This window comes from Elephantulus edwardii, unplaced genomic scaffold, assembly GCF_000299155.1.
Source record: "Elephantulus edwardii isolate Elephantulus edwardi_28Jun2011 unplaced genomic scaffold, EleEdw1.0 scaffold00063, whole genome shotgun sequence".
Taxonomy (NCBI): Eukaryota; Metazoa; Chordata; class Mammalia; order Macroscelidea; family Macroscelididae; genus Elephantulus; species Elephantulus edwardii.
Window position 1 is genome coordinate 491,537 of NW_006399813.1, and position 27,015 is coordinate 518,551.

At 46.3% G+C, this 27,015-nt stretch overlaps 1 protein-coding gene across 2 annotated transcripts in view; it reads left to right on the forward strand.

Annotated features, from left to right (window-relative positions):
• Positions 1–23,063, forward strand: part of PPFIA4 (protein tyrosine phosphatase, receptor type, f polypeptide (PTPRF), interacting protein (liprin), alpha 4) — a 60,515-nt gene extending 37,452 nt beyond the window's left edge. For both annotated transcript variants that reach the window (XM_006887880.1, XM_006887881.1), the window contains 5 exons: positions 11,831–11,928; positions 12,795–12,970; positions 17,919–17,987; positions 21,514–21,688; positions 22,277–23,063. In XM_006887880.1, coding sequence (XP_006887942.1) covers positions 11,831–11,928; positions 12,795–12,970; positions 17,919–17,987; positions 21,514–21,688; positions 22,277–22,326 — 568 coding nt within the window. In that variant the 3' untranslated portion in view covers positions 22,327–23,063. The remainder of the gene's footprint in view (positions 1–11,830; positions 11,929–12,794; positions 12,971–17,918; positions 17,988–21,513; positions 21,689–22,276) is intronic.
• The last annotated feature ends 3,952 nt before the right edge of the window (positions 23,064–27,015 follow it).

The following is a 27,015-nucleotide window of genomic DNA, read 5'->3' on the forward strand; positions in this document are numbered from 1 at the left end:
AATGGTTTTATATAATATTTATCCTTGTGGGACTGAGTTAGTTAACCCAGCATAATGCTCTCCAGTCCCTCCCAAATCAGGTAATAATTTACAAAATCATTGCTCCTGCATGCTGCATAATATTCCATTGTGTGAGTATACCACAATTTCTCAATCCATTTGTTTGTGATTGGACATTTTGGCTGTTTCCTACAGACTGGGAACAAACATTTGGTAATACCATCTCAGACAAGAGTCTTATACCAAAAATTTACAGAATATTTCTGGGCCTCCACAAGAAAAAGACTCATAACCCAATTACAAAATGAGTAAAAGAAAAGGAAAGAATTTTCACAGAGGAAGATATTTGAAGGGCAAACAGACACATGAAGAAATGTTCTAAATCACTGGCAATAAGAGAGATGCAAATCAAAACCACAGTGAGGTACCATTGTACTCCATTAACAGTGGCAAAGTTTAACAGAACAGCAAGTAATAAATGTTGGAGAAGATGTGGCATGATAGGAGCTCTTATACATTGTTGGTGGGATTGTAAAATGGTACAACCATTCTGGAAGGCAGTCTGGTGTATCCTCATAAAGCTGAACATAGAAATTCCATATGACCCAGCTATTCCACTACTTGAAATATACCCTGAGAAAATGAGAACTGAGGCACAAACAGAGATTGGTATACCATTGTTCATAGCAGCATAATTCACCATCGCAAGAACATGGTAACAGCCAAAATGTCCAACCACAAACGAATGGATTTTTAGAGGTTTTTTAAAGGTAGAATGTTGTAAAGAAAGGTTTACTAGAAAGTTACATCCCCAAAGGGACAGACCTTCCTCCTTGAAAGGAAATGTGGAGGGGAGGCTGGAGCCTGCCCTGTCGCATGGCAACTCCACGTCTCTTGGATTGAAACCCTGCCCAGCCCTGTGCCATCCTGTGTTTGGTTGCAGATCAGACAGTTGTCATCATAGGGCTTTTCATTGGCTGTTTGAGAAGGACATATCCAAGCCTTTCTTCCTAGCCTAGCTTGATGTGTGTTTTTATAATTCAAACTGGTAAGATTAGCAGTAGACCAGTTCTAAGAAATCTTGACTCAACATAGCCCTTAGTGCTTAACCTGCTATATAAGTCCATGATTTCTAACATCATCATTTCCTTGGGCCAGTTCCCCTATGTCCCTTGGGTTCATAGAATGAAAGGTGGTTTGCTAGAATGTCCCCCCAGAGACTCAGGGTGGTCAGAAGAATGACTTACATGACTGCAGGTATAAAGACTGATCTTGCAGAAACTGGTGAACAGTGGGCCAGGCTGGATGCTTAAACCACAGTATATAATTTCTCAGTCCAGACAACTTCTCATCCTCCAGAAGTTTGAACTAAGTCAGCAAGTCACAATTCGCTCCTGTATTGGTGTCTACACACACACACACACACACACACACACACACACACACTCTCTCTCTCTCTCTCTCTCTCTCTCTGGAAGGGAAAGGTCTCTCTTATATTGGTTTCATAGCTGTTGATAATTTGTAAGACCATGTGTCTGTAATTAAGGTAGCTGGAGACCATTTCTCCAGAGGGGACTAACACAATTAATAGAAAAGCCAATTTTAAAAGTCCTTTACTGACACTCCAGTCTGGAAGATCCCCTAAAACTTGTTCAGCACCCTAGCAACATGCATGCCTCCACCCACAGACAGTTGGTAGCCTTGTGCATTGACTGAGATTCAAAGCAGGGTTCTCCCACATCAAAGGTGATAATTCTACCATGGAATAGCCAAGGCCCCACATAGGATCTAGTTAGTCTTCCATTTTATCGATAAGGAGATAGAGGCATGAAAGGCAAAACTGGGATGCTTTAGAATGATGGTGGAACCTAATCTGACTCCATGTTCAGTGCTCGTGTCACCACACCTTACAGCTGCATGTCCTGGGACTCTCAGCCTGCCTGGCAGAGGCAGGAGGGCTGATTTGTGAGGGAAGCCTGTGTTTCCCCCCTCACACCATCCCTCAGTTACCACTGGGACTGAAAGGGAATCTTGCATCTCTCCTAGCAGCTTGCCAGCCCAGCTGCACCTGTCCCTCCCACTGATTGATAGGACCGGGAGAAGGGCCAGTTCTCCCCTCTGAGCCGGGAGATGCCTGGGCTCCTGGAAGTCTGTCATCCCAACCCCTGCCGCAGCATTATGGAAAGTCTCTCCCGTCCTCGGGGAGAGAATGCCAGGTTCCCAGTTACACAGCCGCCATCAGCTCCACAGCCTGGGTACTTCAGAGCCTCTAAAGTGTTTTCACATTCATCACCATAACTACATAGGCACCTGCTTTCCCCCACTCCTTAACACATTATAAACATATTATGTCTTTAGAAAGTCTTTTCAAATCATTCTTTTGAATGGGAAAGGGATTTTTAATAGCTGATTTTACAGTTGAGGAAAGCAAGTCCAGTAGAGGTTAATTGAGTTAGCCGCTCAACCAGGTGGTTCAGGAATGAGATTAAGACCTTTATCTCATGGCACCCACTTGAGAGCTCTCTTCCTTAGAGCAAAAATACACTGACAAGCAGGTGTCCTCTGAGGAGCTTCTGTCTTGAGGAGAGAGAGCAGACACATGCATTAATCAGAAGCATCCCAGTACTGATTCCATTTACTTAGTGGTGTTCCAGGAGCTGCAGCGAGCACGTCTATACATTCTCAAAGCAAATCCCTACAGCAACCATGCAAGAGAGGCGTGACCCCATCTCACCTCTGAGGAAAAGGAGGCTGAGAGAGATTAAGGGCTGCATAACTTGTTAGGGACAGGGCTGGCATTCAAACCCAGTTTGATCTGATTTTAAGACCTTTATATTTTTCACTATGTGTGTCTTGGTTTCCTACTGCTACTGTAACAGAAAGTCCCCAGATATGTGCAATGACGCGTTGTCATTCTTGTCTCCAAGGAGCATTCTGGATGTACTTTTCTTCAAGATACACCTGTTTGTTCTTTTGGCAGTCCATGGGATGGATGGATGGGGATACACACACGCACACACACAGAATGGAGAGTGTGTGTGTGTGTGTGTGTGTGTGTGTGTGTGTGTCCCTGGGTGGTGCACATAGTTAATAAGTTTGCTAGTCTAATGGTTAGAGGTTTGAGTGTACTTAGAGATGCCTTGGAAGAAAAGCCTGGCTGTCTACTTTGTTAGAATCAGCCATTGAAAACCCTGTGGAGTACTGTTGTACAGTTCTACTTCAGAATTACACACGGGGCCTTGGTAATTTGGGAGTCAAATTGATGGCAACTGGTATGTGTCTGTGTAGTTATATAAAGTGCTGGGGGAAAATTAGACCACACCATGTTTCCAATGTATTTGCCAATCACTAATGCCAAAGATGAAGAAAATTAGTCAACTTCTACAATTGGGAAAAAATGGCCTTGGTGATAGAATCAATGCCAGAGATCGCATGAGAGAAGTTTGTAAGGCCATTGACTTATTCACTGCAAATACCTTTGTCTCAATAGCATAAATGGTGAAGATACAAGTAAACTTTAGCAAATGGAATCCACAGGAGTCAAATCTTCTCTATATGTGGAAAGAGATGATGGAGAAATTAAATATTATTAGTTAGAACAAAACCAGGATCTGCCAATGAAATAGACCTTCAATTGCTCATATATAAGTTCTTTATTATTATTTTATGTGGAGAAGAGCTTGAAGTTGTTAACAATTTTGGCTTGCTCGGCTCCACAGTCAACACTTGGCTCCAGCAGTCAAGAAATCAAAAGACAAATTATACTGGAGAAAGCTGCTATTAGGAACTTCTCAAAAGGGCTGAAGAGCAACAATGTCAGTCTGGAGACTAATGTATGCCTGATTCAGGTGATGGTCTTCACAATTACTTGCTATGCATCAGAGAGCTGGATAATGACCAAAGATGATAGATGCCTTTGAGTTGTGGTCCTGGAGAAGAGTATTAAATATGTCCATTGTACGGATGGACTGCCAAGAGAACAAACAGGTTTATCCTGGAGAGGGTGAAACCAGGCTCCTTGGAGGCAAGGATTTGGAAGCTCCATATCACATATTTTGGACATGTGGCCAGGAGGGAGAAGAACATCATACTTGGAAGAGTGGAGGGAAAATGTATTAGATCCTAGATAAGATGGATTGACAAAGTAACTGGTTTAATATGTTTGTGTGTATAACACTATGTGTGTTGGAGACGGACTGACTCAGGATAGAGCAGAGTTCAGAGCTATTGTACATAGGGCCACTATGAGGCACAGGTGACTTGATGGTACATAACAACAAGTTCAAGATGAAACTAGAGAAAATTAAAACCTGCCAATGAGAAAGTATGACCATATATTCCCTGCTAACTTGTTGTTGTTATGTGCCATTGAGTCGCTTGCAACTCATAGCGACCCTATGTACAACAGCCCTAAACTCTGTCCTGTGCCAATCGCACTGCCTCTGACACACCCATCCCGATTACCCCAGCCACTGAATCAATCCGCCTCATAGAGGGTCTTCCTCTCCTGTGCTGTCAACCCTACCAAGCATGATGTCCCTCTCTAAGGACTGGTCCCTCCTTACAACATATCCAAAGTATATCAGACGAAGCCCCAGGATCCTTGCCTCCAAGGATCCTCCTGGTTTAACCCTCACCAGGATGAATGTTTGTTTTCTTGACAGTCCATGGTACATTCAATACTCTTCTTCAGCATCATAGCTCAAAGGCATTAATTCTCCTTCTATCCTCCCTAGTCATTGTCCAACTCTTTGACGCCTCACAAGTGATTGCAAAGACCATGGTCTGTATCAGACGCACCTTAGTCTCCAGAGAGACACCGTTGCTCCTGAGTTCTTTAGAGAGGTCCCTAACAGCAGACTTTCCCATGGCATCTTTTAATTTCCTGGCTGCTGGTGCCAAGAGTGTTGACTGTGGAGCCAAACAAACTAAAGCTATAAACAATCTCAATCTCTTCACCATCTATCCTGATGCTGGCAATTGGTCCAGTGGTGAGAATCTTTGTCTTCTTGACATTGAGCCTCAATCCATATTGAAGGTTGCAGTCCTTGACCCTCTGCAGCAAGCACTTCAGGTCCTCCTCAGTTTCAGCAAGCAGGTTTGTGTCATCTGCATAACGCCAATTGTTGATAGATCTTCCACCAATCTTGACCCCACATTTCTCCTCATAGAGCTAATTTAGAGATCATATAAAAAATAGGTCTATTTCCTCTCCAAATAAACTTGACAATATGCCTTATGATCTCCTTAAAAAATGAATTTGGTATCTGGATTGGGATTGCATTGAACATGTTGATTACTTTTGGTGGAATTGTCATTTTCACAATATTGAGTCCTCCTATGCATGAACAGGGAACATTTTCCCATTTATTTAGGTCTTTCGTTGTGTCTCGCCAAAATATTCTGTAGTTTTCTTTGTACTGGTTTTTTGCGTCTCTAGTTAGGTTCACACCCAAGTATCTTAATTTGTAGTTGGCTATTGTAGTTGGTATTGCTTTCTTGGTTTCCTTCTCTGAGTTCTCTTTGTTACTGTAGAGGGATACCACTGATTTTTGGATATTGATCTTATATCCTGCCACTCTACTAAATTGGACTACTAGCTCTAACAGTTTTTTTGTTGAATCCTTGGGCTTTTCTATTTACACTGTTATATCACCTGCACATAGCGATAGTTTAACCATCCCTTTGTTGATCTGAATGCCTTTTATTTCCTTCTCTTGTCATCTTTCCCTAGGAAACATCTCCTACAAGAGTGAATATTAGTGGTGACAGTAGGCATCCTTGTCTGGACCCTGTTCTCAAGGAAAATGCTTTTCATCTTTCTCCATTGAGAATGATACTGGCTCTTGGTTTTGCATATATATATTTTACTATGTAGAGGAAATTCCCTTCCATTCCTATTTTGCTGAGTGTCTTTATCAGTAGGGGGTGTTGAATTTTGTCAAATGCCTTTTCAGCACCAATTGCTAAGATCATATGGTTTTTGTTATTCACTTTGTTACTGTGGTGAATTATGTTGATTGTTTTTCTTATGTTGACCCATCCTTGCATATCTGTTATGAATCCCACTTGGTCATGATGAATTATTTTTTATGTGCTTTTGGATTCTATTGGCTAGGATTTTGTTAAGGATTTTTACATCTTTATTCATGAGAGTTATTGGTCTGTAGTTTTCTTTCTTGGTAATTAATATCTTTGCCTTGTTTTGGTATTAGGGTTATGCTTGCTTCATAGATTGACTCTGAGAGTATTCCTTTTTTTAAAAAAAATTAGACTTGGTGATAGATCGTCTCTGAATGTTTGGTAGAATTCAGCTGTGAAGCCATCTGGTCCAGGACTTTTCTTATGGGGAAGTCTTTTTATGACCTATTCAATTTCTTCTTTGGTGATGGGTCTGTTCAAGTATTCTACATCTGTCCATGTCAATCTGTATAGGACACAAATTTCAAGGAATTTGTCCATTTCCTCTAGGTTTTCAAATTTATCAGAGTATAGCTTGTCATAGTTTTCTGATATTATGGATTTCATTTTATTTGGTTCTGTTGTGATGTCACCTCTGTAATTTCTTAATTGAGTTATCTGTCTTCTTTTTTTTTTTGGTTACATTTGCCAATGGTTTGACAATTTTATTTACCCTTTCAAAAAGCAGCTCCTGGTCTTACTGATGGTTTCAATTGTTTTTCTGGTTTTTGTCTCACTTATTTCAGCTCTTTGCCTTATCGTTTCCTTTCTTCTGGGGGCGGCAGGATTAGATTGTTGTTCTTTTTCGATTGATGAAGGTGTTGAGTTAGATCATTGATTTTCTCTTCTTCCTTTCTCTATGTTTGTGCCTATTGCTATGAACTGACCCTTGAGTAATGCCTTAGCTACATCTCAAAGGTTTTGGTATGTTGTATCTTCATTTTCATTTGTTTCAAGGAACTTTTCAGAAAGACTGAAGGAAAATAAGTTAAAGTTTTAAGTTGCATTATCCTATGGGCAAAATAGTAAATGATACGGGAAGTATTTAACAGAGATGGAAGGGAAGCAGAGGTTCTGGTAGCCTAGTGGTAAGAAATTGTTCGGCCAACTCAAACACAAATGGTTCGAATCTTCCAGACAGCTGCTCTGTGGAAGAAAGATGGGCAGTCTCCTCCCAAGTGGTTCACTGCCTTTGAAAACCTGCTGGAGGCAGCAATGGGTTATTTTGGACTCAATGGTAGATAAGGACGACAACAACAATATACCAACAAGAATTGATTAGTACTCAACCATTTAATAAAATTTTCAGCCTATGATCAAGAACCAGTGGTAATGAAGGAAGAGTTCTAAGATGTACTGAAGACACTGATGAAAATAAGGCTCCAAGAATGAACAAAGTACCAGTTGTGATGTTTCAGCAAATAGGCTCATTGCTGGAAGCATTCACTGGAAGAGTTCCATACGTGTTCCTGATAAAAACAAAAGTGATCCAGTAGACTATGGAAATTATTGAATATCACAAGAAGATCCAGTGGTGTTATGCATTATGTATTGCATTATTAACCAGAATGTCAGCTCTTTGAATCCATCAGCTGCTTCTTGAGAGAAAGATGGGCAGTCTCCTCACATGAAGAGTTACAGCCTTGGAAACCCAATGGAGTCACTGTGAGTTGGAATCAACTCATTGCCAATGGGTGGATTAATATCACATGAAAATAAAACTTTATTGAATATATTTAAAAAGAATGCATGTTGGTTGAAAGCAGTGAATACCAGAAAGATGCTTATCTGTGCTTTGTTGACTATGTAAAGGCATTCGACTATGAATCATAACAAATTATGGCTAACTGTACAGTAGTCATTTGTTCATTATGACTTTTCTAGTCACTGTTGCTCTCATCACATGACTGAGGTTGTTGTTGTTATGTGCTCTTGAATCACCGTGACTCATAATGACCCTGTGTATAATAGCTCTGAACCCTGTCCTATCCTGAGCCAGTCTCACTGACTCTGACACACCTAATCCCATTGCCCCAGTTGCCAAGTCAATCCATCTCCTCTGGGGTCTTCCTCTCTTGCACTCTCCCTCCACCCTTCCAAGCATGATGTCCTTCTCCAAGGACTAGTCCCTCTTGGCCACATGCCCATAGTATGTGAAATGGAGCTTTAAAACTCTTGCCTCCAAGGCCAGTTTTCCTACATTCATGGTTCTCACATTCCACATTCCAGTTGCTGTCTGCTTACTCCTGTTCTCCAGCATTGTGTTTCCATATTTGAGGGCTCAGTCTCAATGGCAGTATCTGCTAGTCTACTCTTAAACCTACGCAAATAAGGTGTGTAGAATGCTAATGTAAGGATTGGTCAGTTTTTTCATTCCACAGCTTTTAGTTTGCTTGGCTGTCAACACTTTCAGCACTCTTGGTACCAGCAACCAGGAAATTAAAAGATGAATTGCATAGGGAAAGTCTGCTGTCAGAGACCTCTCCAAAGTACTGAAGAGCAATGATGTCAGTCTGGAGATTAAGGTGCCCCTGATCCAAGCCATAGTCTTTGCAATTACTTGCTATGCATCAGAAATCTGGACAATGACTAGGGATGATAGAAGGAGAATTGACGTGTTTGAGCCGTGGTGCTGGTGAAGAGTATTGAATATACTATGGACTGCTAGGAGAACAAATAGTTTTGTCCTGGAGAGGGTAAAATAAGGCTGCTCCATGGAGGCAAAGGTTCTGAAGCTTTGTCTGACATATTTCAACATGCTATCAGGAGGGACCAATCCTTGCAGAGGGACATCATGCTTGGGAGGGTGGAGGGAAAGCGCAGCAGAGGAAGACCCTCATTGAGATGGATTGATTCAGTAACTGGGGTAATGAGGGTAAGTATGTCAGAGACAATAAGATTGGTAGAGGATAGAGGAAGATTTAGGGCTGTTGTACATAGGGTCACTATGAGTCACAAGTGTCTAGAGGGCACATAACAACAACAACAAAAACGGGCTTAAATTGAGGAGACTCAGAAGGAGAAAAGGGAGGAATCTTGCTACTGTCAAGGAGAACAAACTAGAGAATACAATATATTCTTTGCACCTCAGATCTCTTCAGAAACCAGTGAGGAAGAGGTGTGGCACTGAGGAGATGGCATGTGAGACCAACATGTGGTGGCTGCCCAGGTGGAAGTCCAGATAGCAGCACTGGTGGGGCAGCAGAAGTGGGAGAGGACTAGAGACTGGTTTGAGATAGAACTGAGCTAGGTCTAGGTCTGTTGACTCATGGAGATAGAGCTGAGCACCTTTAGGCCTGGGCTTCCTGGCAGAATGGGGGTGGCACATAAATGGCAGAGCTAAAAGAGCTTTGGAACCCTTGCTTCTACAGAGCAAAGACCTGCCTTCTAGCACACTTGAAGAAGCTTCCTTGACTGAAGAATTGTGTCCTGTGTGTTTCCATTCTGAGCTGTAACCTGTCATTTCCCCAGTGTGTGGGCAATGCAATGAATTATTGAAGCCAGTGGTTGAGTAGTGAGAGCAATGGGAGGAATGGGTGATATAAGAATCATTAAGGAACATGTGGAGCGTGGATGGCATGTCTGAACTCACGCCTGTCTGTGTGTTGTTGATTTTGCTGATGAAGATCCTTCCCTCTTGTGAAGTTATTGAAAGTCATTTCCATGCTGCTACAACTGGTTTTGCTAGTAACATTCTAAAGAATGGGAGTTCCCATTCCATTAATTTTGTTCTTGTGGAGCCTGGACATAGATTAAAAGGCAGTCCTTTAAACAGTCACATGGTGATCCTGCAAGGCGCAAAATTTAAAAAGTTGTGCTGCATCACTCAATCTGAATCAGAATTCATAATCCGAGGAGGTAGACTGCATGAAGAATGCCACATCAGGACTGCAAGAAGGTTCATGAGCAGTGTACTTTATACAGATAACATGCCTTTCTCACTGACTGTGAAGAGTGTTTGAAGCACCTACTGATGAAGTTCAGAGACGATCAGCCTCAGTAAGGATTGTGCCTCAATATAAAGAAAACAAAAATCCTCACAATTGGATCAATGAGAAACATCGTGATACAAAGAGAAGAAATTGAAATCATCAGGGATTTCATTTTACTTCAATCCACAATTGATATGCATGGAAATAATGGTTTAAAAAAAATCCAATGATGTATTACATTGGGTAAATCAGATTTATAAGAGACCTCTTCAGTGTGTTAAAAAAGCAAAGATTTGAGGACTATGGTGTGTGCTACCCCAGCCATGGTATTTAATTTACCTCCTGTACATAGTAAAGCAAGATAATAAATAAGGAAGACTAAAGAAAAATTGAGGCCTTTGAAATATGACGCTAGTGAAGAATATTGACTCTACCCTGGACTTCCAGAAGAAGGAACAGATGCGTCTTGCAGGAAGTCCTGCCGGAATTCCTCTCACGTACTTAAGACATGTCGTCAAGAGACCAGTCACGCCTGAGAAAGTTAAGGGTCAGCAAAGGCAAGGAAGGGGATGAACTGACACAGTTACAAAAATGGACTGAAGCCCAGCGGAGACTGTATGGATGGCACAGGATCAGAGAGAGATTCATTCTGCTGTGCATTGGGTTGCTAGGAGTCAGAGTTAACTTCATGGCACCCAATAACAACAACAAAAACAACCACAACAACAGTGCCTGGAGAAGGACAGCATGCTTGGTAAGCAAGAGGACCGGAAAAAGAGGGAGACTCTCAAAACAGTGGCTGCTACGATGGACTGAGCCAAGTGGTGAGGTCTGGCCCAGGCCTGAGAAGTGTGCCATTCTATTGAATATTCACATGCTAGGAGTCAGAACTGAGTGGGCAGCATCTGCCAACGGGAAGGGTTGAGAATGCGGGGTTAGGGGTATTAAGGGTGATTAGTTTTAAATCAGAGAGGTGACATTGGACTGGATTGGTAAGGTGACATTTGAGAATTGACTTACAGGGGCCAAAGGAGAGGACCACACAGCGAACTGGGGAAAGAGTGTAACAGAGAACAGTGCAAAGAGCACTGCCAGCTGTGAGTGTCACACGTGCCCACTGTGTTGGAGGAACAGAGGGGGTCCAGTGTGGCTGGAGCAGAGTTGTTGTTAAGTGCCATCGAGTCGCAGGCGACTCATAGCGACCCTATGAAGGAGAGTCCTCGACGCTTGGATGCTTTTCTTCCTCTTTCCAGGTTCATAGGGTTTCCGGAGGCAAGCTGTTATGGAAGTGGATGTCACTCTTCCTTCCAAGCTTGTTTTAATCGGGGAGCTCCACCCGACTCTCTGGGCTGGAGGGAGAGAGGGAGAATATTTGGCAGGGAGGTCAGGCAGGTAGGGAATCAGGTCATGGGACATCTTGTAGGCCGTTGCAAAGATGCTGAGTGCTATGAAAATACAAAGGAAGGCGTTTTCAACAGTGAACGACTGGAAACCCTAAGTCTCTGTAAACTTTCATTAAGATTAATTTTTTTTTAAAAAGGAAGGTGTTTTGCTGCTCCTTTGACTTAGGTGATGGTCTTAAAGGACTCAGAGCATGACAGTTTTAGTGACTGGCACAGAGCCTGGAGAGGAAGGGACATGTTGATTTCACTCAAAGAGTATTTCCTTAGGGAGCACTGGTGACTTCATGCTAACAAGTTGTACTGTCAACCCAATGAATATTTATTTTCCTTCATCCATCATTCAGGACTGAGGGAAACCATGGTAGGCAGAGGGAGAAGTAGGCTTGGGGTGGAAGTGTGTGCCTGAATGACTTAAAGGTGCCCTTTAACGGGAAGAGCAGTTCGGACAGGCCGTGGCCATTGCTGGGTGTGGGCCAGGTGTAGGGGGAACATGACCCGCCGATGCTTGGACTCAGGGGTGCTTTGTGCCTGTAGAACCAGTCTTCAGTACGGCATCATGTGTCTGAAGAGGCTGAACTACGACCGGAAGGAGCTGGAGAAGAGGCGGGAGGAGAGCCAGCACGAGATCAAGGGTAAGCTGCTCACTTCTTGGAAAGGGGCCAAGGGCCTTCTTGGAGGCCAGGGCCTGCCCACTTACCCCTGCCCTGACTGAGCAGAGACAGAGGCATTCTGTATGTCAGGGACGTTCCCAAGCAGAGGGAAGATACTGCCCCAGCCTTAGGGAGCTTCAGTCTACGGGGAAGACATCGCCCACGCTCAGGGTATGCTGCCGTGTGAGGGAGACAATCCAGCCACTACCCGTTAGCTGGAACTCTCTTCCCCTCCTCCACAAAGCAGAAGGTGCCTGTCATCTGGACAAATGCAGTGATCCCCCTGGCCCATGCTAACAGACTGTGAGATGAGCCCATAGAAGCTGCATGAGGCAGGGAAGTCTTAGTGAGAGGCAGGCAAGGCAGAAAGAGTAAGAAGGGCGCTCTTCTAGCTGAAGGGAGTTCTGGTGGCTTAGTGGAAAGGACGTGTGCTGCTAACCTAAAGGTACATGGTCTGAGTCCACCAGCTGCTCCTTGGGAGAAAGATGGACAGTCTACTTCCATGGGATTTACTGCCTTTGGAAAACTGCTGGAGGGTCAGCTATGGGTTGATTCTGACTCATTAACAACAACATCATCATCCTGACCTATGGGGCAGGGAGATGACCTAGGCAGGGGCTTTGCAGTAAGAGCCACCCAGAAGCCACAGGTCAGCAGGGCGGGGCTGAACTGAAATAGGGGTGGGGGTCCTCCAGGAGCTCCAGGCGCCACAGAAAATAGAAAGTGTAGGAATCAAATCAGGGCACACTGGGGCTCTGAGTCGAGCTAGCATAATTTCACTGTCCCTAGAAAGGCCTTGACTAACCTGTCATCTAGTTTTACTTTCTTTCCTCCCCCTCACCTTCCAGATGTGCTGGTCTGGACCAACGACCAGGTGGTTCACTGGGTCCAGTCCATTGGGCTTCGGGACTATGCAGGAAACCTGCATGAGAGTGGCGTGCATGGTGCCCTGCTGGCCTTGGATGAGAACTTCGACCATAACACACTGGCCCTGGTCCTCCAGATCCCCACACAGAACACCCAGGTGGGCCTGCTTGTGACTGATTCCGGCAGTCTCTCTGTCCTGCTTCCTTTTCTCTCCCCTCCTCCTAGCGATTTGTAGGAGCTTTCTGAAACCTGAAACCTGTACCAGAGGAGATCACAGTGTCCTCAGACCCCTCAAAGTGACCCTTTTGCATAGCTGAGGACCTAACATGCAGAGCCCGGTGGCACAGTGTTAGCCCACACACTTGCCATGTGCATCACTGTCTCCTCCCACTCTTCTTGGAGAACTAGCCTTGGGCCTGGAGCTGATCAGAGAGCCCATGTCTCCTTAGTCTGCTACCCTGAGGACATGTTCCTGGACCCCCAAGACTTGAGAGAGCTGAGTAGATGAAATAACAGCTCAGGTCCTCTCCACATCACAACTTTGTCTCCCTGTCAGCTGTATGCAAGATTAGATGTCTTCTTAACTGACATTCATGATTATTACAGAGCCGTCATCTGAGAATATCGAAATTCTCCTATTGAACCTCTTTCTATTTTTGGCCTTTCTAACTTCCTGTGGGTAATGGATTCTGCAAGTGCAGTACCTTTTGTGGAAAGCACTTCCGGATTGTATTTGTCCTGACTGTCCCCCAGGGAACTAACTACCTCATTCTAATATGCTAGGTTCTGGTGGGGGGCGTGTTTGTAATGGAGGAATTCTCACCTTTTGTGATTCTATAACCTCATTGTGCTGCTTCTGCCCCCCAGCCTTGATCTCTCCAGACAGAGGGGCCTTAATTCCTTTAGTCCTTTCCTCATATAGACTCGCCTCCATCCCATGATCCTTTTAGCTGCCCTTGTCTGGACTGTTTGCAGCTGTCAGGTCTCTTGAAATTCAGCCATCAGAATGGCCTGGCCTATTCTGGGAGCAGATGTGTTTTGGCTTGTGTTAGGGTTAGGGTTGTATTATCTGTAGTGCTGGGAACTGTGTTGGTTTTTTGGAGGTGATGGCAGCACACTGCCACGTGTCCCCTAGGTTCTCTCCAGGGGCCCTTCCTGACTGGAGAGCACTGATCCCCTCATTCTTTAACAAGAGTTTAGATTTTTCCCCCAAGTGAACTTTCTCTCCACTTGTATAGGGACCTCAAACCTCACCTGCCAGCTTCCTCCTCACTCAGAGCTTTCTTTCTAAAGTTCATTCATGCTGTCTTCACCTTCCACTACCCAGAGGAGCAGTGTCAGCTGGATACATGAAAACTGTGTTCCTGTTCCCCTTTTTCAGATGTTTACAATGTAGTAGCAGGTTCTTAACAATGACAAAGCTTGCCATTAAGGAGCCCAGTGGTGCATCTCGTCCACATAGAAACGGGCCTGTTTGTCCTCTCGTTTCTTCTCTTTGAATGCATTCAGTTTTGCAGACAGCAGTAAATCTATCAACACTAGCAAGGACACTTCTCTGTCACTTTCTGCCTTTTTTTTTCCTTCCTGAGCCTTCATTAATACTTAGCTATTTGGGGAATCAGTATATGTCCAGTATGGAATCTTTTATTAAAGGTGGTTAAAAGACCTCATAGGGAGCTCTGTGGTTTAGTGGTAAACAATTGTGCACCGACACAAGGTTCCAAGGCAGTGATACACACAACAAACTATCGCTTAGCCTTTTTGAAAACTGTTTCTAGCATTTCCCAAAATTCTGAGTAAGTTAAACATTCAAAAGGCTTAGAATATGACTCAGGTCAGGAGTCCCCAGTATCCCTGACTGCACAGTCTTCCAGATGTAAATTTTTGGAGTAGTAGAACGTTAAGTTTGAGTTTTCTTTCTGTGGTCTCTTGTGCTTATTTTGGTATATTAGTTATCTTGTTGTTGTTATTGTTGTGTATCAACAAATTGCCACCACACTCATAACCGACCTTCCAGTGGGTTTTCAGAGGCAGTAAATCACATGGGAGGAGACTGCCCATCTTTCTTCCGTGGAGCAGCTGGGGGATTCGAACCACATACCTTTAGGGTTGTTGGCAGCACAGCTCCTTACTGCTAAGCCAAATACCACAAATGGATGCCTTCTACAAACAAAATTTATTCTTTCAAAGTTCAGGAGGCTAGAAGTTCAAGTACAAGGCTTTAGCTCTTGGAGAAGGTTTTCTCTCTGTTGGCTTTAGGGGAAGGTCCTTGTCTCCTTTCACTGTACATCCACATCACTGGGAGATCTAGAGAAATGTGTGGCATTATTCTTCCCCCGGGTCTAGGTCGTTTCCAGCACAGTGACCCCAGGTCCTAAGAATGTGCCTGACTCTGGGCTCTTTCTTGGTGGTAGTTATGTCCCTTCCTCTCTGCTTGCTTCTATCTCTTGTAAGCAAAAAGGTGACACAGGCCACACTCCAAAGAAACTGCTCTTACATCTTATCAGGACTGTGACCTGAGTAAACTGGTTGCCTCCAGTCTTAATCCTATTATACGTAATTGGCTGGTCATATCATGGGAGATGATCATGTTATTGCATAACTGCCAAACCATTGAGAATCCTTGCCCAGCCAAGCTGACACTTGTCTTTGGGAAACACATTTTAATCCATGAAACTCCACTCTTTGGTCCCCTAAATTCCTGTAGTTGCCACATGCAAAACACTTTCATCCTGTCATATTACATCAGATCTCTTAAACCGGCACAAAGTAGGTATTTCCATTACCACCAGGAGAAGTTAGAAGGAAAGGAGGAACAGTGGCAATATGCAAGTTAATAACAAAACAGAAAACCAGCAAGAACATGGCTAAATTTACATTAGCTTTCAGGGCTTGAAAAGAATCCTCTGTTCTCTGAGACCATCTCAGCAGGGTTGGTCATGCTGCCTGGATTCTGGGCAGACTGTCCTTTGCTTTGGGCTTCAGCTTTGCCTTCCTGTCAGTCTGAGACAGCAGCTCTGCTTCTTGAATGCTGGTGACTTCATTCTCTTAGTCTAATTGAGTGGTGACCCCACCCACTTGGTCCCCACAGACTCCATTCTTCCCTTTGGGTGTGGTATTAATTTCCCCTCTGCTCTGGACAGTGGTTACAACCTCATCCCCCTGGCACTTGTAAACAGCAGTTCTGAAACCTAGGGGGGCTAAGCCACACCATGTGAGACCCACCAGGCTGGATCCCACCCTTGAAGACCCCAGAGGCCCAGAGACTGTGTCCCTACCCTTTGAGGAGGAGACAGCTTTGCTTCCTGTGCTCCCTGGCTCTTCAGCTTCCTGGTTCCTTTGTCTCTCAGCCCCTTCGGCCTTTTGAGCTGGCCTGGCCTCTGCCCTGTGCTGGCAAGTGTTAGAACACACTGGCCTTGGTAGTGTGGTATATACTGTGTCAGGCTGCTAACCAAAAGGTCCGCATTTTGAACACGTTAACTAGTTGCTTTCTCCCATAGAGATTTACAGCCTCAAAAACCCAATGAAGTGTTGCTTTGAGTCAGAATCAGTGACGGTGGCTTTGTTTTGTATAAGTGCCCAGAGGCACTGTACTCTGCAGGAAACCTTCTGCCCAGAGACAGGCACTCACCTCTCTCCCTCTGAGTTCAGTCCGGCTCTCCTGACAAGTGCCTGGAATAAACTCACTTTGCTAGGAAGCCTCCCGCCTGAAAGTCCTTGGCTCCTGTACCATCTTGTACCAGCCTCTTGGTCCTGCTACCATTGTTTCTCAGCTGCTGCTGCTTGTGTGTGCTATCTCTGGTATTACACATCTTTTCACTTCCTTCTGAGCCCTCATCAGAATTGCCTCTGTCTTTAATTCTACCAATAGACTCTTCATGCTAATCTGTTGTTGTTAAGTGTTGTGACTACAACTCCTAGCAACCCTATGAACAACAGAGCTGAACTCTCCCCTATGCTGTGCCCTCCTCACCGTCTCTGATAGACTTGAGCCCATTGTTCAGTCACTGAGTCACTTCATTTTGTTGAGGGTCTTCCTTTCTTACGTTGACCCTCTCCACATTTCCAAGCATGATGCCCTTTTCCAAGGACTAGCTTCTCCTAACAACATTCCCAAAGAATATGAAATGAAGCTTCCCCATCCTTGTCTCCCTGCACTCCCAGCACTCTGGCTGCACTTTCTCCAAGACTTACTTGTTTGTTCTTTTGGAAATCCATGGCATATTTAGAACTCTTCTCCAATTCCATAACTCAGGGGCTTTGATTCTTCTTCTGTCATACTTGGTCACTGTCCAGTTTTCCAGTGCATAGCCAATAACTGAAAAGACCATGGCATGGATCAGATGCACTGAAGTCTTTAAAATGACATCACTGTTCTCCAGGACTTTGGAGAAGTCTTTGACAGCAGATTTTTTCCAACGCAATACATTTTTTGATTCTTGACTGCCAGTACCAATTAAGTATTTCAGCAAAGTGTTTCAGGTTTCAGTGAAGCTTCCAGATTAGGACAGATTAAGAAGCAGGATTGGCCATCCACTTCAGAGACAACAGCGGGCCTTTGCAAACCCTATGAACAAGACAATCTAAGCTTCTATTATTAGACACATCAAAACTCTTCCAGCTTTTACTCATCACCCAGTTCTAAAACTACTTCCACATGGACAGCAGCATCCACTTCTTTCTGGTATTTCTGCTGTATACTTTTGTTATATAGGCCTGCTATTACAAAATTATAAATGAATGGCATTAATAAACTTAGAGATGGTAAGGCATGATTTTTCCTTGGGGACAAAATGTGTTTTTCTTTCCAGTAGATAGATCCAGGTTTTTACTTATGTTCTGTGATCCTACTTTTAAAAAAATTGTCTATTTTGGTAATTTGCTCCATATGAAAGACTCCTAAATTTATAGTTTCACTTCTAAGACACTGAGGTTTGATTGAAGAGTAATATCAGAAGGGTGTACTTCTCCCTAATGGGCTAAAAGCACCAAAGCCCTGCTCCGTTAATATCTTCCCTTAGAGCTCAAGGAAGCAAGTAAAAGGTGGCACAGACATCATAAACTATCGTCCCTCCACCTTTCTCTCTCTCATCCTATGACTGCAGGCACGCCAGGTGATGGAAAGAGAGTTCAACAACCTACTGGCCTTGGGCACAGACCGGAAACTGGATGACGTGAGTACCTTGCCCTGAATTAGAGGTCTTGGGGATATGGCCATGGTTTGGTTGAAGTTCTTGACTTCTGTTCTCCCTGAGATTACCTATCGGAAGTCAGTGGGGTAGAGGTGATGTCAGGGACTTGGCAGGGCCAGGCTGTTGTGCAGCACTGGACTGGGGAGAAGTCTTTATGAAATTCCTGAACAGCGGCTGAAGAGCCCTGTCTTTGTTACATAATGCTCCTCCTCAGGAGAAAGATGGACGATTTGCAGCCTCAGAAGCCCAATGAGAGAGCAGTAACAGAAATGCCATAAATATGTGGCTTTCATTAATAGAAATGCACTGTCTCACAGTTTAGAAGGCTCAAAAAAAAGTGCTTTTTTTCTCTGTCCATTATGGGCAAAGGTCTATACCTCTTTAAGTTGCTTGGCATCTTCCTCTGTCTCTGCTTGCTTAAACTACTCTGTTTATATCTCAAGAGATTGTCTCAAAACACACCCTGTGCCAATACTACCTCATTAACATCACAAGGACCACCTCTTTTCAAATGAGATTATAATCACAGGTACGTGGTTATGTGTCATTCAATCGGCTATAACTCATAGTGATCCTGTGAACAACAGCCCTGAACCCTGGATTTACCTGTGCCATCCTCACCATCTCCAGCATACTAGAGCCCATTGTTATAGTCACTGTGTCACGCTATCTCTTTGAGGGTCTTCCTCTCCACTTTTCCAAGCATAATGTCTCTCTCCAAGACCCTCCTAACATGCTTTAAGTATGCGCAGTAAAGTTTCACTACCCTTGCCTGCAAGGAACACCCCGATTTCATTTTCTCAAGGGTAGAACTGTTTGTTCTCTTGATGGTCCACGGGATATTCAGTTGTTGTTGTTGTTATGTGCCGTCGAGTCGCTTGTGACTCATAGCGACCCTATGTACAACAGCCCTAAACTCTGCTCTGTCCTGTGCCAATCGCACTGTCTCTGACACTCCCATCCCGATTACCCCAGTCACTGAATCAATCCACCTCATAGAGGGCCTTCCCCTCCTGCGCTGTCCCTCCACCCTCCCAAGCATGTTGTTCTTCTCTAAGGACTGGTCCCTCCTTGCAACATGTCCAAAGTATGTCAGACGAAGCCTCAGAATCCTTGCCTCCAAAGAGCAGCCTGGTTTAACCCTCTCTAGGGTGAACCTGTTCATTTTCTTAGCAGTCCATGGTACATTCAATACTCTTCTCCAGCACCACAGTTCAAAGGCATCAGTTCTCCTTCTATCCTCCCTAGTCATCGTCCAACTCTCTGATGCATTAACAAGTGATAATGGGATATTCAGTGCTCTTCCTTAATACCACACGACTCAAAGGCATTGATCCATCTTCTATCATCCTTATTTGCTATCCAACTTTCAGATGCATAGCAAGCAGTTGAAAAGACCATGGCTTGGATCAGGCATATCTTGGTCTTAAATGGACAGGGTTAGGATTTACAACACCTATTTTGTGGGGGAATACAATTCAATCCAAAACAGCTCCTTTATGTTATACATCCAGTATCTCCCACCTCTGTGTCTCACTCACCTGACCACCCGGCATCAGAAGTTTCCCCTAAAGGCCATTATCTGTGTGATCATAACCTTTTATCTCTCAGACCCTCCAACCCCATCTCATCAGTGCTGTCAGCCTGCCCCTGGGACTCTAGCCCATCCTACAACAGGGTGGCTGTCTGTGGGAGAGGCTGTGCTCTGGTAGTTAAATGTCACTGCCCCTCAAGATGGATTTGGATAGGGCAAACACATGGCTCAAGATTTTATAATCATCCAGACATTTATCTTGCTTCTGCCTTCACATCAAAGTAGAGTTTTTTATTCCCTTTCTCTCAGCGTCCCTGCCATTTGACTTTGTCACCCTTCCCTGGAGTTCTGGTTGGCTTGTGTCTGGACACGTCCTGCCCACCCACACCCTCATGCTGCACTCACTGCTGTTTCCTGTGGATGAACCCCTCTTCGTCTTTGGCCTCTCCTCGCCAGTCCTCCTCCCTGCTCACGTTCCCATTCTAACATTGTCTGCCCTTGGTTGTCAGGCATGCCTTTGCTGACTTGGCTCCCAGAAAGTTAAAAAAGAACCCAGACTGTTTATTTTTAGCTTCTCCATCTTCATCTAGATCATTGTTTCCGGTCACCATTTTCTGTGCAGCTTCAACTTTCTCCACACCTCAGCCCCCACTGTCGCCTCTGTGTAGACTTCTAAGCCTTCCTCTATGACGCCATTAGTATAAGTGTTACCTGTTTTCCCAGAATTGATTTTAACATGTTGGAAACCCCATCATTTGTAGAACAATTGCTCTCTCTCACTCAGTAGACAGGGTGCTGTCTGGAAATATACACCATCTGTGGAGGTGTGCTTTCCTCACATACGAACCCTGAAGTTTGGGGGATGTTATGTATCAAAGATGTCAAACCCATGTGCAGTTGTTCACTACAGGTTACCTTGCATACCACTGTGGTTGCTTTGCTCACTGGGCAGTTTGCTTGTGTGGGGGCTATGTCCCTGTGTGTCCTTTGGCAGAGAACTGGCTGGCATTGGTGAAGGAGCAGACAGCAGAGGGCTGCTGGCAATGCCCCTGGGAGGAGCCTGTCTCTCATTGGTCACCTGTCTGAGCCACTGCTGTCATAGGTGGCTCTTACTTGATCCCATGAGGGAAAAGCAGCCTGAGATATAGGCCGTTGACCCTGTGAACAATAATTTTGAGCCCCGTCCTAGCCTGTGCCATCCTTATCATCTCTGACACACGTGGACCACAACAAGTTTTAGAATGTTACTACGGTATTTAACAGATAAGGAAATGGAAACTTGGAGAGGTCTCTTATCTTGGTAGATAAATGGCAAGGCTAGGGTAGGAGCCCACCTGACTCGTGAACACTCTTCTAGTATACAGGGCCTGTAGCCATACTGTGGCCCCAGAAAGGCAGGAAAGGGTTTATGGGGACCTGGCCAGGGGGCACATATCATGGTGTGAAGCTGAGAGGACAAACATCAGTGGGTATTCCAAGCCAGGTCTGTGAAGGTTGAAGTGGGCAGAGTTCAACTGTGAAGTGACAGGTCCACCTAGAGGCGACCCTCACTCCCCTTAAAGACAGAATTTCAGAGCATCTCGTGGTCTAGTGAGTAAGGAGATGTGCCATCAACTCAAAGGCAAGCAGTTTGAATTCACCAGCTCCTCTGCTGGAGAAAGATAGGCAGTTTCCTCCTGTGTGATTTACAGCCTCAGCAAACCTACAAGAGGGTCAGCTGTGGGTTGGTACTGACTTGAAAGCACATAAACACCACCACCACAAGAGCCCTCAGGAATCATTCATTCACTGTAGCCCCTTCATTCTACAGATGGAAAAAATCAAAGGCCAGGAAGGGAAAGGGACTTTACCCCTCTTTCCAAGGGAATGGGACTGATGTTCCTAGAACCAGCCAGGACTGCCATCCTTCCAGGCATGGAGTCAGGGTGGCAGTGCTACATGCCCCTCCGGCCTCTGCCTGTCCCCTCCGTGCAGGGGGACGACAAGGTGTTCCGTCGTGCGCCCTCCTGGAGGAAGCGCTTCCGGCCTCGGGACCACCACGGCGGTATGCTCAGCGCCTCCGCAGAGACCCTCCCCGCTGGCTTCCGCGTGTCCACGCTGGGACCCCTGCAGCCGCCTCAGGCCCCGCCAAAGAAGATCATGCCTGAAGGTGAGTGAGTGACAAGCTGGCCGGGCCCATGCGGAGGGCATCCCGGGATGCCCATGCCCTGGCATCCCGGGACCCGGCTGGAGGGCGGGGGGCGAGGCCGGAGGCTGGCTGCGCCCACCCCGCGGGCTGACGCTCCTCTAACGCGGCCCGGGCCCCGCGTGCGCGTGCGCGCACTAACCCGCCGCTCCTTGTTCTCCCGCGCTGCCGACGGCTCCCAGCCGGGACGGCGGGGGCGCAGAGACTGGAGACCTCCACGGTTCGGACCTACTCCTGCTGAACCCCCACCCTCCCGCCCCGGGTCTGACGGGGTGTGCCCGTGGCTCGGGGTAAGTGGGCCAGGCCCGGGGACGCTGGGCGCGCCTGCTGCCGGCCCTGTGCCCCCGCTCGGCCACCGCACCGGCCGCCTGCAGCCTCGCCCGCCGCCGCCTCCCTGCTGGCCTGGCTGCTCTCGCGCGCGCACTGGACAGCTTGCCCCCTCGCTGCTGCTGCTCGCCTTGCGCTTGGCGCTTTGTCACCGCTTGCATTTTTCGTCTCTCACGTGGACCACTTACCAACTCACCACACTCCGCCTGTCTCTCTCTTTCCTAGCTCACTCCCACTATCTCTACGGACACATGCTCTCCGCCTTCCGGGACTAGCCACGGCCCCCAGGGCCGGCTCCCTTCTTCTGGGCTTCGTGCCTCTGCCGGCCCTGACCCCTCCTGCTCGTTCCCCTTCCTCCCACGGCTCCTAGTCTCGTCTGTGACTTTCCAGTTGCCCTGGATCTCAGAATATTCTCGTCTACCCCCTCGACATCCCACTACCCTCAGGTCCACCCTGTGTCCTCTGTAAGTCTTTGGTGGGCTCGCCTGGGGCTGCCCACTGGGGTGGAGGTACCCAGGTTGACCATGCTTGGACTCCAGGGGAGGAGAGGACCTCTACCCCAAGGCGGTGTGACTCTGCCCTCTCTCTTCTGGGCTTTGCCTGGTCAGGACTTCGACCTCCACCAGGGACCAGGACCTGATGCCAAGAGCTGGGGCTGGCCTTTCCAAGAAAAGGACACCTCAGATTCTGCCCGTCTTGGGCTATTCTGCCTTCTGGGTCTCTGTCCACATCTTGGCTGTGCCGGATGGTTTGACATCTGGCTTGGTGTCCCCAGTATTATCCTTCCCCCAGCCCACCCACAACTGCAGCGCCGGCCTCCAGTATCTCCTCAGGGACCGAGAGGCAGAAGGTCACATTCTCCCTCAGGACAGTGAGGCTGGGGAGGAGATCCGAGGTAGAGGTACTGTGCTCTGGCTCAAGCTGACGCCCATGTATGAGTTTGGGAAGAATCAAAAGAAATGGGGCTCCAAGCTTGGAACCATGGGTGAGGATGGGGAAATCCTCAGCCCTCCTGACCCACTGAGATGTAATTACCCATGGAGAGTGATACCCAGTGAGATGTGTAGGCGGGCGGGCTGAAGGGAGAGAGCCAGTGCTTCAGGCAGCATTGAGCCCCAAGGGCAGTGGAATGGCCTGTGCCCCAGCTATAGGGAAGAGCTGCTGCTGGGTTAGGAGCGGGGAGAGCAGGTCTCATACTGCCAGCTGTGGTCCCAGCATCCTTTTCCTTGCTGTCCTCCACGGCCCTACTTCTTTAGTAATCCCAGCCCTTTAGAATAAATATGATGGATGCTTCAGATACACATTGATCTTATACTCAGGTCAGGGGAAGAGTCTGAGGCCTCCTTCCCCTGACCTCCCAGGAAGAAGAGTTCCCCTTCAGTGAATCATGTTACAGTTCAGTAAAGCCAGTGTTGGTGAGGGCAGTCCCTCACCTCTTGTTCAGGGCTCTTTAGGAGTTCAGGGATGGTCTCCTCCAGAAATTTTTGAGACCCTTTCAGTTTTTGTCATTCTAATTACTTTCCCCCCGCAGTGTGGTTGGAACCTGAACTGCAATCTACATGTCTTTGTTTGATAAGAATAAGAATTGCCAGGAAATCCCACTTTCTTACCCATTCCTTATCCTATCAAGGTGCCTCAAGGGACCCAAGTTCAGAGTGAGTTGATGGGACCCATGGCTTCTGAGGAAAGAAAACAAGCTTCTGGCACCCACTTCTTGGAAGGGGGCTGGGCAGTGCCATCCTGCAGGTGACCAGAGCAGCTGGCTTGCAGCCTGATTGACTTGGGTTCTGAGCGGGAGTAGGCCAGCAGGTGGCATAGTGTGAGAGCACCCTGTCCCGAAGTGCTGCCACCTGGGGGCCTAGCCTTACGAGGCTTTTCAGGAGAATGGACCTTCACTTGTATCTGGCTCGATGGGTGTGCCTTTCTCCAGCCTGGTCTCCTGCCTACCCTTCCCTCTCTGGCCGTCATGCCTTGTGGCGTGGAGCTGGAGGAGATAGTGAGCAGCAGATGAGTTGGACAGAGAGAAAAGCCTTATGGGGAATAAATGTTAAGGTTATTGAGAAACCCCAAATCCTAAAATTAGTGGACTTTGAGACCACAAAGCCATCGCAGTCTTTCAGGAGACTCTCAGTGGGCTAGCTGTGGAGGAGATTCAGCCCAGCCTCTCCTCTCTAACTTACCCCATCATGGTTGATCATGGCATAAGGCAGCTGCTGGGGGAGAACTGGGTCTATTCAAGGCATCTTGAGACATACTGCCTGGAGGTGATGGAGAAGAAGAATCCGTGCACATGGTGATGGAAGGTTGTTGCCTTGGTGTGTGCTTCACCTCATGGTCAATCTAGTTTGTCTGTCTGTTTGTTTAGAGAGTCACCAGTGGCCCGAGCCCTCCTCACCAGCCTCCTTCCTGTATTTCGTCAGGTCCCTTCTCAGTACTGTACTGGCTCAGTGCATCAGGAATGGGTGTGTGTGTGTGGGTGTGAGTGCGAGTGTGGGTGTGGATGTGCCAATAAACAACCTGATTTTAAGACAACATCCAGATGGCCTCTTGTCTTTTGTGTTTGTTGTTTTAATGTCACGCTCCCCTGACACAGCTCTGAGAGATGTTGTATTCTGAGAAGTAAATGTCAGAGCTTTCAGAAAAGCTGTGGTTCATAACTTTATATTTACTTCTCTTACTGAGATTGGTGGGGAGGTTCATGTTTGGATTGCTGGTGCTGAGGGAGTAGAGGAAGAAATGAAGATGTAAGGAGCCCTGACCACTAGACTTGATTTCTTTCCTCCACTCTTCTGGTCATGCTTACCTGCTCATGGAGTAGTTACTCCTGGGCATACATTATTACACTGTTTTAACTTTTTTAAAAACACTGATTATATTACTCATAATGTGCAGCCATCAAGCTCACACTCTTTCAGCCGCTTCCCACCATATCCAGATCAGTGGTCCAACTCCTCCATCTGGTGTAAAAAGCCATTCACAACTTGTCTCCTGCTTCTCACCACTCAAGCCTGCCTAACTCAGAAACACGGTTTCTAGCCAGACCCACCACCTGGGCTCCTTCCTTCCTTGCCTTTGCAGCTGTTAATCCTCAAGACCCAATGCAGACATCACCCGGGAGGTGTTCCCCACCCTCCCCAGCGGGATCAGAAAACAGCATCCCCTCTGCCCCTAGCACTTCGCACACTCAGATACTGTGGACAGTCTCCTTGTGTGTTTCTCATGCTGGGCTGCGAGGAATCCTGAAAGGTTAGTCTTGAAGAGCTGCGTATCCCTAGCGGTACATACTCAAATGAGGGAATAGACAGACCATCCTCTCTGAGGATTTTATAAGGATTATTATTGGTAAGACAGCTCAGGTGTGCAGTCCATAGAGTGTTGTGCTGCTAACTCAGAGGCCACACAGCAATCTCCCCTTTCAGCCTCTGGAAACTCACTCAAGGCTCAGCTATGAGTCAATTACGACTCAACAGCAACAAGGAAGAGATTACTAAGAACTAAAGGTTACTGAGTACTCCTGGGTGCCGTGAGGCCTAGGGAGGTCTGCAGGGGGTTGTACTGCTCACATAGAAACGCACCTCTGATGGTTTCAATCCACTAGTGGCTCTGAGGGAGTCTCCTCCCATGTGATTTACAGCCTTGGAAGTCCACTAGAGTGTCTTCTATGAGTTAGTTGATGGCAAAAAGTTTTGAGACTATGTGCCAGATGCTGTTTCGAGCATCTAAGATACAACAGATGAATACATTTTTTTAATCCTCATAATAATCTTGTGATGTATTATGATCACTGTGTTGAAGGGACCAGAAATGTTAAAAGCAATATGGGCCTCAAACCGGAATCTTTCCGACTACAGCACCATGTCCTTAACTATGGCACCTGTTGCCTTTGCACTGATTCTTGGCTCATAGCGGCAACCTGACGTGTGTCAGAGTAGAACTCTGTGCCATAGGGTTTTCAGTAGCTGATATTTGGAAATACATCACCAGGTCTTATTAATAAGGCAGTCTAGGTGGACTTGAACCACCTGTTAAGTTAGCAGACTTAAGGAAGAAATCAGAATGAGAGAACGCTTAATGCGGCTTTATTAAAGGCGGGGAACGGGGGAACTCATTCTGGAGTTTCTCGTTCTGGAGATACAGGATGGGGAAGTCACAATGTGAACTTATTGGGGAGGACTTTTATAACAGAGTCTTTAGAGAGGGATATTCTACGCTGATTTACGATCCTGCCAGCTCAGCCGGGCAGGAAAGGCGGTTTGCTCTTCTTAGCAGCAGCAGGCAAGGTCGTCAGCATTTGAGTTCTGAATTCTTCATTCTTCTCTTTGGCCCCCTTTGCCCAGACTTACCACCACCAACCTTTCACTTAGCAGCGGAATACTTATCCATTTGTTCTACCCAAGGAACCCAGCTGTCCAACTACTATGGGATTATGAAAACCACTGGCCTGGTGTCTGGCATAGCATGCTCCACAAGTGTTACCTCTCTTTTAAGTGAACTCAAGCCCCTGCCACATTCCAGCTCCCATTTCCAAACTTCTATTGGTAGTACTCATATCCTGCTTGGCTCCTGTAACTCTTCATGGGGCCAAGTTTCTCCTGCTCACCTAAATAAGGAACTCTCTGAGGATTATCAGTAGTGCTCCAGACCCTGATGGAAGGACCCACAGGCATAGAACAGAGAATGGAAGCTAGATGAAGCAGCTTGAATATCACCAGAGGAGAGCAACAGAGATGAGGGAAGATGCTGATTGAATGCCTAAAAGCCTCTCCACCCACTACCAGCTCCCGTGAGCAAAGGTAGAATTGAAAAGCCATGGTGGCCAGCTGGCTGCAGGAATGAAACCTGAAGGAGTCCAGGAAAATGATTTCCCAGCACTGCCATCCTCCAGGGTGGGGAGCAAAGGGACAGGCTTCCTTGGAAGTAGGAGTTTGGTTTTAAACATGCCTACCTTGGTATGAGACCCTCCA